Source organism: Oryx dammah, unplaced genomic scaffold (genome assembly GCF_014754425.2).
Source record: "Oryx dammah isolate SB20612 unplaced genomic scaffold, SCBI_Odam_1.1 HiC_scaffold_12, whole genome shotgun sequence".
NCBI lineage: Eukaryota > Metazoa > Chordata > Mammalia > Artiodactyla > Bovidae > Oryx > Oryx dammah.
Genome location: NW_024070196.1, coordinates 57181217 through 57194468, shown reverse-complemented (window position 1 = coordinate 57194468; position 13252 = coordinate 57181217). Strand labels below are relative to the sequence as shown.

The following is a 13252-nucleotide window of genomic DNA, read 5'->3' as shown; positions in this document are numbered from 1 at the left end:
AATCAAGTTACATGGCATGGCCAAAAAAGGAAAAAAGTGTACTGATAGAAACAGTACTTGAATATCTAGGAACCCTGTGATCTCTGTCATCTTCTAAGCATTACCCTGAGCCGGTATGGAGGAGGTTGCATTGGTGACTGTCTAAGAGTTTCCTGGCCGGGCCTGAACACTGCTTACAGAGTAGCCTCGTCTTGACCAGTATCTATGAAACCAAGGGTTTGACATCCAGTTTTCTTCCTTTCCAAATACCCACGAAACTGAATCCACAACCACTGAAGTAGAAAATATCTGTCCACATACTGTCTAAAATGTTCTTGTGGGATGTGACTATGCTTTGGGAAACAAGGAGTCGTGACAATATTTTTTGAATCTGACTGTACACTGGAGGCAATTAGGGAAACTGAATAATAAAAAACGAGCAAACCCTGGGTCCAAGTTTAGACCCAACTATACCAAAGTCTCCGGAGGTGGGGCTCAGGCATCTGTACACTGTAAACATTTCCAAGTGATTCTGAGGAGCACCCAAGGTTGGGAACCACTGGGTCACGGTGGGGTGTCCCCAGAAGCTTCTAATATATAAGGTGTCATAGCACTTATGAAGGGAACTTGCTGAGTTACATCTGGGGGATTAGCATCCTTTAGCACAAATGATATGAAATTCATGCAAAGAGGTGATGGGGGCTCTGAAGGAGTGTGATTTTGGAAGAGGTCATAGGAGGGGGTCCAGGTAATGTGCTTTAATGAAGCAGGGGGACATCCCCAAACAGCGAGAGTGCAGCTGGTTATTCAAGGGATGAACGGACACGGAAGGGAGACCCCTCCCCAAACAGAGAGCCCACTTTGTTACTCTGTCCAGCTCCCCAGGAGCCTTCATCATCCCTGATGCCCCAGGCACCTCTCTCACCTCACGTTGGCCAGGGGTCCAGTGCTCTCAAAGTTGTCTCTGAGGTCTGGCCCATCACCCGATGATTTGCGGGAGTCAGAGTACGAGGAAACGCTGTTGAAACGCACCTTGTAGCTCCTGCCAAGATGAAAGAGAGTCTGTGAACTCTGGTTCAGAGCCCCCGTCCTGGGGTCAGCACCCCCGTGGCTGGCTCTATTACCAGTCCTGGTTCTAGGACCTTCCCTTGAGTGTTGAGTGAGATCATAACACATCCATGGCCTTGACTAGAAGATATCAACTCACCCTCGCCCACCACATGGACACCTAGACATCATCTGATGCTGTGCGTATTGCAAAGGTTTCAGCAGAAACAGAATCCTGGACACACAGACAACAGCCTGGTGGGTGCCGAGGTGGAGGGGGTGGCAGAGGGATGGAATGGGAGGGTGAGGTGGGCAGGGGTAAGCTTTCACACAGAGAAAGGATAAACAACGAGGTCCTATGGTACAGCACAGGGAACTATATTCAATAGCCTATGATAAGCCATAATGGGAAAGAAAATTTAAAAAAGAATGATTATATATAACTGAATCACTTTGCTGTACAGCAGAAATTAATACAACATTGTAAATCCACTATACTTCAATTAAAAAATATTAAAACTGAAAAGATTTAGACCACATTAATTGTCCATTCCTTAACCCATTAGACCATGTTTCCTTACTTCCCACATGTTATCCAGGACAAGAATCATTCTGGGATCTTGTTAAGATGCAGATCCTGACTCAGTAGGTCCAGGGTAGGGCCTATGGTGCTGCATTTCTGAGAAGTTCCCAGGAGATGCCATTGGTCCCCAAACCTCACACTGACTAGTGAAGAATTACACTCCTGCTGTCTGCTATAGTAACCATGAAAGAATTACATTTCTGCTGTCTGCTACAGTAGCCATGGGTTGTGTGTGACTATTTAAATTCATTCAGATTGGATACGATGAAACATTCTGCTCCCCATGTGCACTAAACTCATGTCAAGGGCTTAACAGCCATATGCGGCCAGTGGCTGCTGTACAGGACGACATAGGTATAGAACATTTACGTGCTCATAGAAAGGCTTATTGGGCAGTGCAGGACTGTCTCACTCAATATTCTCTCTTCTTTTTCCTATTCAAAAAAATTGAAGTATAGTGGATATACAGTATTATATAAGTTACAGGTGTACAATATAGTGATTCACAATTTTTAAAGGTTATACTCCATTTATGAGCTTCCCTGGTGCCTCAGTGGTAAAGAATTCGCCTACCAATCCAACATACGCGGTTCAATCCCTAGGTCAGGAAGATTCTCTGGAGAAGGAAATGACAACCCACTCCAGTATTCTTGCTTAGGAAAGCCCATGGACACAGGAGCCTGGTGGGCTACAGTCTACAGGGTCAAAAAAGAGGTCAACACCATTTGGTGACTAAACAACAGCTCCATTTATAGTTATTATAAAATATTGACTACACTCCCTGTGTTATACAATACAACATTGCAGCTTATTTTACACATAATAGCTTGTACCTCTTAATCCTCTACCCCTATTTTACCCCTTCCCTCTCTCCACTGGTAACCACTACAACATTCTTTTTCAATAAAGCTATCATCTTTAGACATTTCAAGGGTCTTTCACATTTCTCATTTCAAATAAACATGAAAAATGTTCAGACACAGCCTGGAAAGAGATTGGATTTCTTATGACATTGTTTCAAAGAAGGAGAAAAATGCCACTGGGACTCAAACCTCGGCATCGGAGGCTCAGGAGCCTCAAAATTAAAAAAAAAAACAAAAACGGTTTCCCAGTTTTCTTCTAAAAGTGGTAAGTTCTGTTCTCAGATAAGGCAAAAACCAAACCAAACCAATAAACCTCCAAGACCAACAAAACAAAACAAACCCCCAAACAACAACAACAAAAGACTTCCATAAAACCCTCAAATCAAAACCCAAAACACAAAAACTCAACACACAAATCTGAGTGCAAAAGACAAAAAAAGAAATTGCGCATTCTGGCAGCAGGGTTTCTAAGCTGGATGTTCTTCAAAGTTTTTGCTCCAGCATCAGGAAAGTTCTAAATATATGTAAGTGTATTTTCTGCCCTAAAATAGTCTCACATTGAGTCACATCTCCAAATAAGTCCTGTAACATATCAGGGGGTGGCTGTGTTGTTAGTGTGGGAGGTAGGGTTGATGGTTGTGGGGTAAAAATATCAGCACATGTATTTGTATGAGGTTTGAGGCTTTTCCAAATGTGTTCCTCTTTGTTATCATCCTTCGATCCCTGCACCAGCTCCCAGAGATGGTTGGGGCAGAGATAGTTTCTCCCTATTTGGAAGGTGAGAAAGACGGAGAAGCCCAGAGAGGTCAAGTAACAAGCTCAAGGCGACTCGGCGTGTTAGTGGCATGGCCTGCGTTAGAACTCGGGTTTCCTTGAGACCGGGGCGTGGCCTTCGATGCTGCAGCACTGGGCATGCGCACGTACATACTCATCGCCATGCGCGCGAGCGCTTACACCATTCACGCACGCACATGAACGCCGTGCAAACGCAATCACACAGGTGTATCCTACACGTGCATGTGAGCACACACACACACACACGTGCACATACAGATGCTCTACCTGCGCTGGCTGTCACGAACTGCAGCCAGACCGTGGACTTCCGTGTCACCACGGGAGAGGGGAGGCCCTTTACGGGGAAAGAAACGCAAGGGTTCCGGGTACCTAGAGGGGAGAATGGATGGTGCCCTATCTCTCCCTGGAGGAGGGGTGAGGGGGACCTGCTGAAGGCCACCAGGATCGGGTGGGGAGGAGAGAGGCAGAGAGGGTGAGGAATAAGATGCTGGTCTTAAAATCAGGAGGGCTGACCACCAGGGACTCAGCTATCCCCTGGGTATGGGATATAGGCAAGTTTGGCAACGTGTGCTTGGCTGAAAGAGAACAAAGAGGGATATTCTGCAGAACACAGCCTCTGAACGCCAGTCAGGGAATTCCCTGGCAGTCCAGTGGTTAAGACTACACCTCCACACGCAAGGGTGCAGGCTCGATTCTTGGTCAGGGAGCCAAGATCTCACGTGCCTTTTGGCCAAAAAACCAAAACATGAAACAGAAGCAGTACTGTAGCAAATTCTATAAAGACTTTAAAAACAGTCCACATTAAAAAAAAAACAAACAAAATAAACGACAAATAAAATGCCAGCCAGCGATGACATCCAGTCCTCAGCTTAAGACCTGCTCCATGGTGGAGGCAACACCACGTGTGATGCTCTCAAAGAAAGGCAGCTTATTACTCACAGGTTATATGTTCTCTGCTTTGAGGGGATTTAAGGGCTTTTCAAGGGTAATTTTGGTTACGAGTGTTTGTCACCTTATGAAATATCTGTAGAACCCAACCCCATGTTAGGTGCAGTTTTACCAGTAACATCTTTTGGCCTCAGGCATTTTTTTTTTTGGCCTTAGGAGGTATCTTGTTTGAAGTCAGCCTCCACGTTAGTGCATGCAACTCCACCATGAACATCAGATGGAAAAGTTCTAGGGAAAGAAGCTCACTGATTCTGAATGTAAGCTTCCAAAGGGTGGAGTAATAAGAACTATATTTACATGGCATTCAACTTCTCACGGGGCGTCCCTGATGGCACAAGCACTAAAGCCCCTGCCTGCAATGCAGGAGATCTGGGTTCCATCCCGGGGGTCAGGAAGATCCTCTGGAGAGGAAATGGCAATCCACTCCAGTATTCTTGCCTGGGAAATCCCTTGGAGGAACCTGGCAGGCTACCGTCCGTTGGGCTGCAGAGTTGGACATGACCAAGCACACGTGCACAGCTTCTCACAGGATGCTGATATCTATTTTTTACCTTGATTCTTACAAATTAGAAAGTTCACGCAGGTAGAATAAACCCAACTTGATGGAAAAAGAAACTGAGGCACAGGGCTGTAAGGTGATTAAAGACCAGAATGCCACAGACACCCACTGGCTAAAATAAGTCACAGATGGACTTCAGGTCACAAAAGTATCCAGAGCTCAGAGCTGAATCCCAGATGCCAAGAGACAACTTTTGGTTTCCCCCACAGAGTGTCAGGGGACACTGGTGGGTCGTTTACTTACTTCCTTTCCTCGTGCACAGAGTTAGGGTTCCTCATTTCCATCAAAGCACAGCCAAATTTCTGGAGGTCGAAAGACACAAGCAGGATGTGAGGCAGATATGATTAAATTGGGAATGGGTTTGGGCAGAGGGTCTGGGGGTCCCGACTGGCAAAAGAGGAGCCTGATGCCTGGGGGCCAGAGTGTCAGGGGCTCGGGCCAGGCAGCAGTGGTGTGAGTGGAAGAGGACTGTTTATAAAGGGCTATAAGTGTGGATGCCCCCCGCCCCCACCTCAGCATGCAAATTCCCTTTGTGATGGTTTTCTACAAAATATTGTCCCTGCTTCTCTCAGTCTGGAGCAGGGGACACCAAGCACTTGACTGGAGCATCCATTCCAAAGTAGTGAGCTCAGGTGACAACATTTTCAGGAGGGCTCGGCTGGTCAGCGGACGCCAGCAGACTGAGGACTTGGAGTTGTCCAGTCTTGGCACAACCTGGACCCAAATCGAGGTCACTGGCTTTGAGACTCTGGGAGGATCTGCTACTGAAGAGCAGGGCAGGTGTCACTGCTGCCCCTCTTCTCTGCAGGTGGAAACAGGTGCCAGAATAGGAGCTCATCTCACCTCCCCATTCTCAGGGGGGTCTCCATTGCCAAAGGTGCTGGTAACCACCAGGACCAGAGTTTCATGTTCCAGGTGTACAATGTCATATTCTTCCATGGACATCACCTAGGTGGGAGAACGAGACGGGAGAAGAAGGGAGAAGGTGATGAGGAGAGAGAAGGGGTCAGAGAGAAAAGGTGATGGGGGAAGAGAAGAGAGGAAGAAGAGGAGTTATCTTGAGCCATCTCCTTAGGACAGAGATCCAAAGGTTCTGGGTGCCTCTGTTTCAATGGGCTCAAGTGGGTAGAACTAAAACCTTGTTGGTAGTATGGGCTGCCTTTGGCCTGAAGGACCACAGAGAGTCTGGGGCAAATGCATTGACTGCCAGTAGAGACGGATCTTGACTGGGACTCCTGGGCTTCTTACAACCAATGGATGCTGGAGTCTTCTTGACCACATGTAGGCTGGGAGTGGCCCAGCTGGATCTGACTAACTGTGTGCTCAGGTCCCTTTCCAATCCTCCATTCAGCAGTGAGGAGGACCTGGGCCAAACACATCTGTGTGCTAAGTCGCTTCACCCTATAACTGTTTACAACCCTATGGACTGTAGCCCACCAGGCTCCTCTAACCCAGGGATTCTCCAGGCAAGAATAGTGGAGTAGGTTACCATGCCCTCCTCCAGGGGATCTTCCGACCCAAGGATCAAACCTATGTCTCTTAAGTCCTGCACTGGTAGGCAGGTTTTTTTGTTGTTGTTGTTTTTTGTTTTTTAAACCATGAGCACCACCTGGGAAGCCCACTGTAAAGACTGCTTTGCCCTATCTCTTAGAATTCCTTGGGTACCATTTCTCAAAGTAGATCCTAGGAAAACAGTGTCTCCTTAGATGTGCTTTAAAAATAAGTGAGCCATAAGCAAACATCTTTGGGATACATTTATTTTCTCTCCTTTCCTCTTTTGGAGATGGTAACACACATGTGCAGAGTAAAGGCTCTGAGAATTCCTGCAGCAAAGAAACCCACTGAATTGTATGAAATGCGGGGCTTCCCAGACTGACTTCCAGATTTGTTTTTTCAGAAACTCTCTAACATTTTGGTCTAGAACTGGGGGTTATGATTCCTGAACTCCTGGAGAGTTCACGGGGAGAGAAGCATCACTGTCCCTTGAAATATGTGCAGGTGGGCTGATGGGCGTCTCTAGATGGGCTGCTACCCACTCTCAAAGGGTTCTTCTCTGCTGACTTCCTCTGTCCCCTCCCCAGCTTCACCAGGAGGGCCCAAAGAGCATGGGAACCGCCTGCTACCCACCTTGGCATCAAAGGCATGTTTGAAGATCTCACACAGGGTTTTGGCATAAGCCTGCGACTTGCCCGTCTCTGTGGCATAAAGGATGGTAGCCTTGACCCTCTTGGCCATAGCCTGCCCCATCAGTTTGGCTGAGAACTTGACTGCTCTGTGGGGGAAGAGGGTTGAGAGAAAGACGGGAAATGTAGAAGGGAGGGAGGGTGTCAGGCTGGGACTTGGGGGCAAGAACCACGATCCACGAGATACAACAGGAGGGAACATACTCTCCTCGTCTCTGATGGCATCAGGGATACTCAAAGTGTGAGTTGAGGCGCCATATTGATTCCTTTCTTAAGTCCCTCCAGAGCAACTAGTCATGAGCTAACATGGGTTGTGAGCTTTGCTAGTTTGTTACTTGATGGATTGATCTCAGCCGTGAGAACCTTGGTTTGCCAAGCATTGCCCCCAAAGATGACCATTCATTCATTCACTCACTCATTTGGCTATTCATCAGGTGTTTTGCTGAGGCCTAGCTATGTGCCAGGCATTGTTATAGGAATGGAAAAACAGAGAAATGGCTGTCACGGGGCTTCCATTCTTATGTGTGTGTGAGAGAGACGGAGAGAGAAAACGAATCACTAATAAATGAACAGGCATTGAACTTGAGGGGATTTCAGAGGTTTATAACTCCACAAAAGAAGGACCAGGTCTGGTGTAGTCAGCCATGCACATCCAGGGTTTTGCACAGGGTGATTCTTAATAGGCACTAAGTATCTATCAGGAGCAGGAATGGATTTTAAACCTGCTGCTACCACCAAAGCCCCGGGGAGCTTAAATGTCAAGTCGGGGCTCTTTCTGGTTAAATGGAGAGTCAAGAAATAATGTTTTCTTCCTTCCCATCTATGAGGGTGTAGGCTTGGCAGGTGGGCCAGAGGCTCAGGAATGCCTGGGTTCACCTTCCAAGAAGCATCCCTGTTCAAAGTAGGAATCTCTTTGAGTATATAAATTGCTAATTTACCCCCACCCGGGGATTATTGGTGGTAAATTCATCATTTTTTAGACTCAAGGAAACCACCCACTCTGCCTGAGAGTTAAGAGGGAGAAACAGAAAAGAATAAAAGGCACCTGGAGGGTTCCCTTTGAATAATCGGAGCAGAAAAAAGCATCTGTAATTAACTCCCATTGTTTCTACCTCAAACTTAATAGTGCAATTAATGCTTTAGATTTTTCCCTCCCTTCTTCCCTCAGAGACAGGTTGAACGGAACTGAAGCCAAAGGCTGCTATGCCCGAGAACTGGTGATGCTCTCGTTAGAGAAGGGATGGCTGCTAATGTGGTCCAGCTTGGCTGGAAGATAACTGTTAGGCAGAAGGAGATGGGGGAGGGAGGGAAGGGGAGATCCCGTGGGCCATACGGGTGGAGCCAGGACCTAGGTTTCAGTCCCTGCAAGATCTACCAGTCACCTGTAGAGAACAGAGAGTTCTAGAAACGAGCGGCTGAGGAAAGTGAATGAGTAGCTTGGTGCACAATAGCTCCTCTGCCAAAAAGTGAGCTTCAAATAAGGGGTCTGTGAGGAGTGGATCAGGGAGTTCTCTGTCTTTAGACAGAAGGCAGGCATTCCCATTTAAGCATCTCAGTCAGCCCCACCCCACTTGTCCCTGGCTGACCACAGGTTCTTCAGGTCAATGACTCTTCAGTAGCCTTGGTCCCTAATCCTCTCCCCTCCCTCCTGTTCTCAGTGAAATCTTATTAATTTCATTCATTAACTCAATTGGCATCTCCTGAAGCAAGCCCCCTTTGACCTCTCAGACGCAGTGGCGTCTATATTAGGCTTCCATGACCCCTTCCTCGAGGGTGGCTGTGAGCTTCATGCGGGCAGGATCACGTTATTAGGCTTGTCATGGCATCTCTGGGGCCCAGCACAGTGCCTGGCACTGAGTATCCATTTTTGTTGGCCAGATGAGTGAACTGAATGAGCGAGATGAGATTCAGCCCTGATGAGCACCACTCTAGGCAGTGGCGTGCTGGAGCCAGCTCATCCCAGCTCCTCCTGACTCTGGCTTCAGTGACTTCCTGTTGGGAGCTTGAAACTGGCTATAGCAGGAATACAAATGTTACATCTATTAATGTTATTATTACTGTGGCCACAATCATCATTAGGAGAGCTGATTTATCAACACAACACTGCCTCCAGGACAAGAATTTGGGAACCTGTGGGTGGGAAGAGAGGTTGGGAAGGAGAAGGGTCATGGCAATGTTTACATCCCAGATCTGGGGCAAAGGAGGGACAGGAATGTTGGAGACAATGGAGAAGTCACGTCACACAAGAGACAGAGGCACAGCATCCTCCTAGCCTTCTTTTCTGGGGCTTTCTGAATTTGGGGACACATCCATCCACCCCCCTCCAGCTTTAGGAGACTTACTCTGCCAGCTTCTTGAAGCCGATGGCTCGCCGCTTTGTGGGGGTCCCGTTGGTGCCTTTCCAGACATGGGTGTTCCAAGGGTCAGGCTGGGGAGAGAGGAGCATGGTCACTATAGTGAGGGAGACTGGTTCCCCTTGGGAGATGCCCAGGATCCCTGGAGGCTTCTGGCTGCCCGGCCACGCCCAACCCTTAGCCCTCGAAGGGGGTGAGTCTGCTGGTGGTGACCCCAGGGAACCTGGCAGAGCGGCTGGCCCAGCCTCCCTGCACTGTCCTGCTAGACCTTCCCACTCAGAACCTCTCTGACTCATGACCCCTGACTATTTGTTTCCGTTTCATTCGTCTTTCAGCTCGAGCTGTATTGTCCAATCTGATGGCCGCACTGAGAGTCTGAAACGCAAGTCTGAACTGAGGTGTGCTCTAAGCCAGCAGACCCCAGCCTTTTGGGCACCAGTTTTGTAGAAGGCAATTCTCCCACAGACCCGGGTGGGCAGGGGATGGTTTGGGGATGATTCAAGCACACTCCATTCACTGCGCACTTTATTTCTATTATTATTACATCAGCTCCACCTCAGCTCACCGGACATTCAATCCCGGAGTCTGGGGACCCCTGCTCTAGTTGTAACACGCACACTGGCTACTGAAGATTTAGGACCAAAGAGGCAGAGAGGGGCAGGACCTGGTATTCGAAGGAGGGTGTGAGCCGGTAGTTGAGCATCTCCTGGTGGAAGACGGGGGTGATACTGCCGGACATGGGGGGCACGATCCACACCCAGTCAGCGGGGCAGCCCCCCCGGCAGCGGTACTCGTTCTCCATGTGCTTAATGAAGGACTCGGTGGCGGAGTGGTGGTCGACGATGGTCACCTTGTCACTCTGTGAGAGGAGAGGACACTGGGGAGTCAGGAGGAAAGACGAGCCGGGCTGTTTCAGGCTCCCTCACCCCCAGAGCATGTTTCCCGAAGGCTGGTCCTGGGGATGATTCTAGGCAGTGTAAAGTGATTCTCTGTGTGTTTTTTTTTTTTTTTTTTATCCTGATCATATCCAGGAGAAAGACTTTGCTGTGCTTAGTCACTCAGTTGTGTCTGACTCTTTGTGACCCCATGGACTGCAGCCCACCAGGCTCTTCTGTCCTTGGGGATTCTCCAGGCAAGAATACAGGAGTGGGTAGCCTTTCTCTTCTCCAGGGGATCTTCCCAACCCAGGGATCGACCCCAGATCTCTCTCATTGCAGGCGGATTCTTTACTGTCTGAGCCACCAGGGAAGCCCAGAAAGACTCTATTTGATGCTAACTCATTTTTAACATTTTTCTTGCCAATATTCCTCTCTCCTTCCTCCCTCCATTTTTTTTTTTAAACAAGAGAGGAAACTCAGGCAACTAGAATCTGACAACTTTGTGCTGTTTCCCTTGTGTGTATTTGTTTATATATTTATTTAAATTTACCATTCTCTTCTGTTTATGGCAAATGATACTGGTTCTCCATTTGTGAAAGTGACACAAAATCCTTTTTTTAAAATTGGAGTATAATTACTTACAATGTTGTGTTAGTTTCTGCTGTACAGCAAAGTGAATCAGCCATTCGTATACATAGAGCCCCTCCCTCCTGAGCCTCCCTTCCTCCCCATCCTCCCCCTCTAGGTCATCACAAAGCACGGAGCTGAGCTCCCTGTGCTTGACAGCAAGTTCCCACTAACTACCCGTTTTACACACAGTATATGTGTCCTCTCACATCTCTGCTGTCTCTGGCTCGCCAACCTTCACACCAGTCCACCAGACCCCCAGAGCATCTGCCTTCATTTTCAACAACTCCCCAAACTTCACTCCTCCATGGTCAAGAGTGAAGGGAGGGGGCTTCTTGCCCCTTCAACCCCATCTCACCTGGTTTCTCCCCTGGGATATACATCTCCCAGTTTGCCCAGTCTCCCTGTTCCTGACATGGGGACCTATGGTTCATATTCAGATCTTTATATGACTTGATATGCTCCTTCTACTGCCTGTGGGTGCCTCCCACGTATGCATCCTAGAAGACAGAGCTGGTCTCACTATAGGAAGTGACCTCGATTCGATGGGTCTCCTGCTTTGCCCAGGAGAATCCCACCACAATTATTAGTGGTGCCTCCACTTTGCTCTCTAAAGGGTCATGGTTTAGCAGAGAATCTTTTACTGGCTGTGCTGCATGGCATATGCAGGATCTCAGTTCCCTGACCAGGGACTGAGCCTGGGGCCCCTGCAGTGGAAGCTGGGAGTCCTAACCACTAGACCACCAGGGGATTTCCTAGCTGATAATTTTTAAAACCATCATACTATATATATATATATAAAATGGGCTTCCCTGGTGGCTCAGTGGCAAAGAATCCACCTGCCAATGCAGGAGACACAGGTTTGATCCCTGGGTCAGGAAGATCCCCTGGAGAAGAAAATGACAACCCACTCCAGTATTCTTGCCTGGAGAATCCCATGGGCAAAGGAGCCTGGTGGGCTACAGTCCATGAGGTTTCAGAGAGTCAGACATGACTTAGCAACTAAACAACAACTCAACTATGTATATTTTAGCATTTACCACGGAGCCACATGCACTGGGGGGCCTATATGCCTCTGATCATGATGATGAATATTTGTCTCTGCTATGTGAAAGTCTGAGTGTCTAAGAGGTCAAGACACAGAGGATGTTTACCATTTCAATTCTAAAAAAATCAAGCAACAAGTCACAAGCCCTCTATCTTTTTGTCTCTCCCTCAAATGGTCCCCCTCCTCCCAAGTTCCCTGATGGAGAGTCAGGCATACATGATGGGAAGGACACCTCACTTATGAGCAGAGCCCTGCAAACAAGGTTCCTGGGAGCTGGACCCTTGATTTTCTGCCCTAAGACTCTGCAAAGTTTTAGTTCGCCTTTTGCTGCTTGGCAGCTGGGAGGCGTGTCCTGGTGCTACCTGGAAGCTGTACAGAACCGCGATATTGATCTCCACCAGTGCCTGGTCCTTCCACAGAGAGGATGTCTTCCTCATGTCCAAGTTCATCTTCTTGGCCACATCCTGAAAGGGGAAGGAAACACAGACTCACAGGCTGGGCTACCTCTGGGTTTTAGACTAAAGAGGGACTGGGCTAGCATCACCAATTAAATTCTTCATTAATTAATGAACTCATATGCAGACTAATTCACTAAACTTTTTTTTTTTTATTGAGGACATACTGGTGGCAGGAAACTAGAGGGACTTGACTGGCCCTTTGGTTACTGAGCTTACCTTCTAGAGCGGGGAGAGACAGAAAATAATACAGTGATGAGTGTCAATTCCTAGGAAGAAAATAAGGCAAGGAACTAGGAGAAAGAGGGATATAGGGGCAGGATGAATTGAACCAGGATAGTTACTGAAGGACCACTGCAAAGGTGGCACACACATGAGATCCAAATGATGAGAAGAAGCAAGACATTTGAAAATCTTGGGAGGAAATGTTCTAGGCAGAAAGAACAGTATGTGCAAAGACCCTGGGGTGGGATCAGGCTGGTGTTGAGATACAAAAAGAAGGTCAATGTATTTGAATGGTAGGGAGTCAAGGGGACGCAGGACTCTGATGAAAAAGAGAGATGCAGGACTGGATTATGCAGGGTGTGCAAAGTGGTCAGGATTTTATTTCAAATATGATAAGGAGAGTCTTTGAAGGGCTTTAAGGAGCTATGTGGGTCTGGGAGTGATAGCAGTTGCTTTCTATCTTTTTAAAAAAATTCTTCTTTTTCTTTCTTATCATCACTACTTTCTATTGGGGAAAGCTCTCCACCGATTCCGTTTCATCTCCGGAGCGGCGACTACTTGGAATCTAGATCATGAGTATTTTGAGTTTATGGAGACACCTGTCGACTCCATTTGACAGATGAGGAAACTGAGGTTCAGACTGCTGCACAGACTTGCTTGCAGCCTGCAGAGCCAGTTGGCCTCATAGCTGGAGCCAGGCAGCTGAGT

At 47.8% G+C, this 13252-nt stretch overlaps 1 protein-coding gene across 1 annotated transcript in view; it reads right to left on the bottom strand.

Moving 5' to 3' along the window:
- NOS1 (nitric oxide synthase 1) overlaps window positions 1–13252 on the bottom strand; it is a 191901-nt gene that overhangs the window by 30774 nt on the left and 147875 nt on the right. Inside the window, exons 11-18 of the mRNA XM_040251626.1 lie at window positions 12227–12328; window positions 9976–10170; window positions 9300–9385; window positions 6902–7046; window positions 5618–5722; window positions 5018–5076; window positions 3535–3636; window positions 905–1021 (exon numbers count right to left, since the gene is read on the bottom strand). Of these exons, the coding sequence (XP_040107560.1) occupies window positions 905–1021; window positions 3535–3636; window positions 5018–5076; window positions 5618–5722; window positions 6902–7046; window positions 9300–9385; window positions 9976–10170; window positions 12227–12328 (911 nt within the window). The remainder of the gene's footprint in view (window positions 1–904; window positions 1022–3534; window positions 3637–5017; window positions 5077–5617; window positions 5723–6901; window positions 7047–9299; window positions 9386–9975; window positions 10171–12226; window positions 12329–13252) is intronic.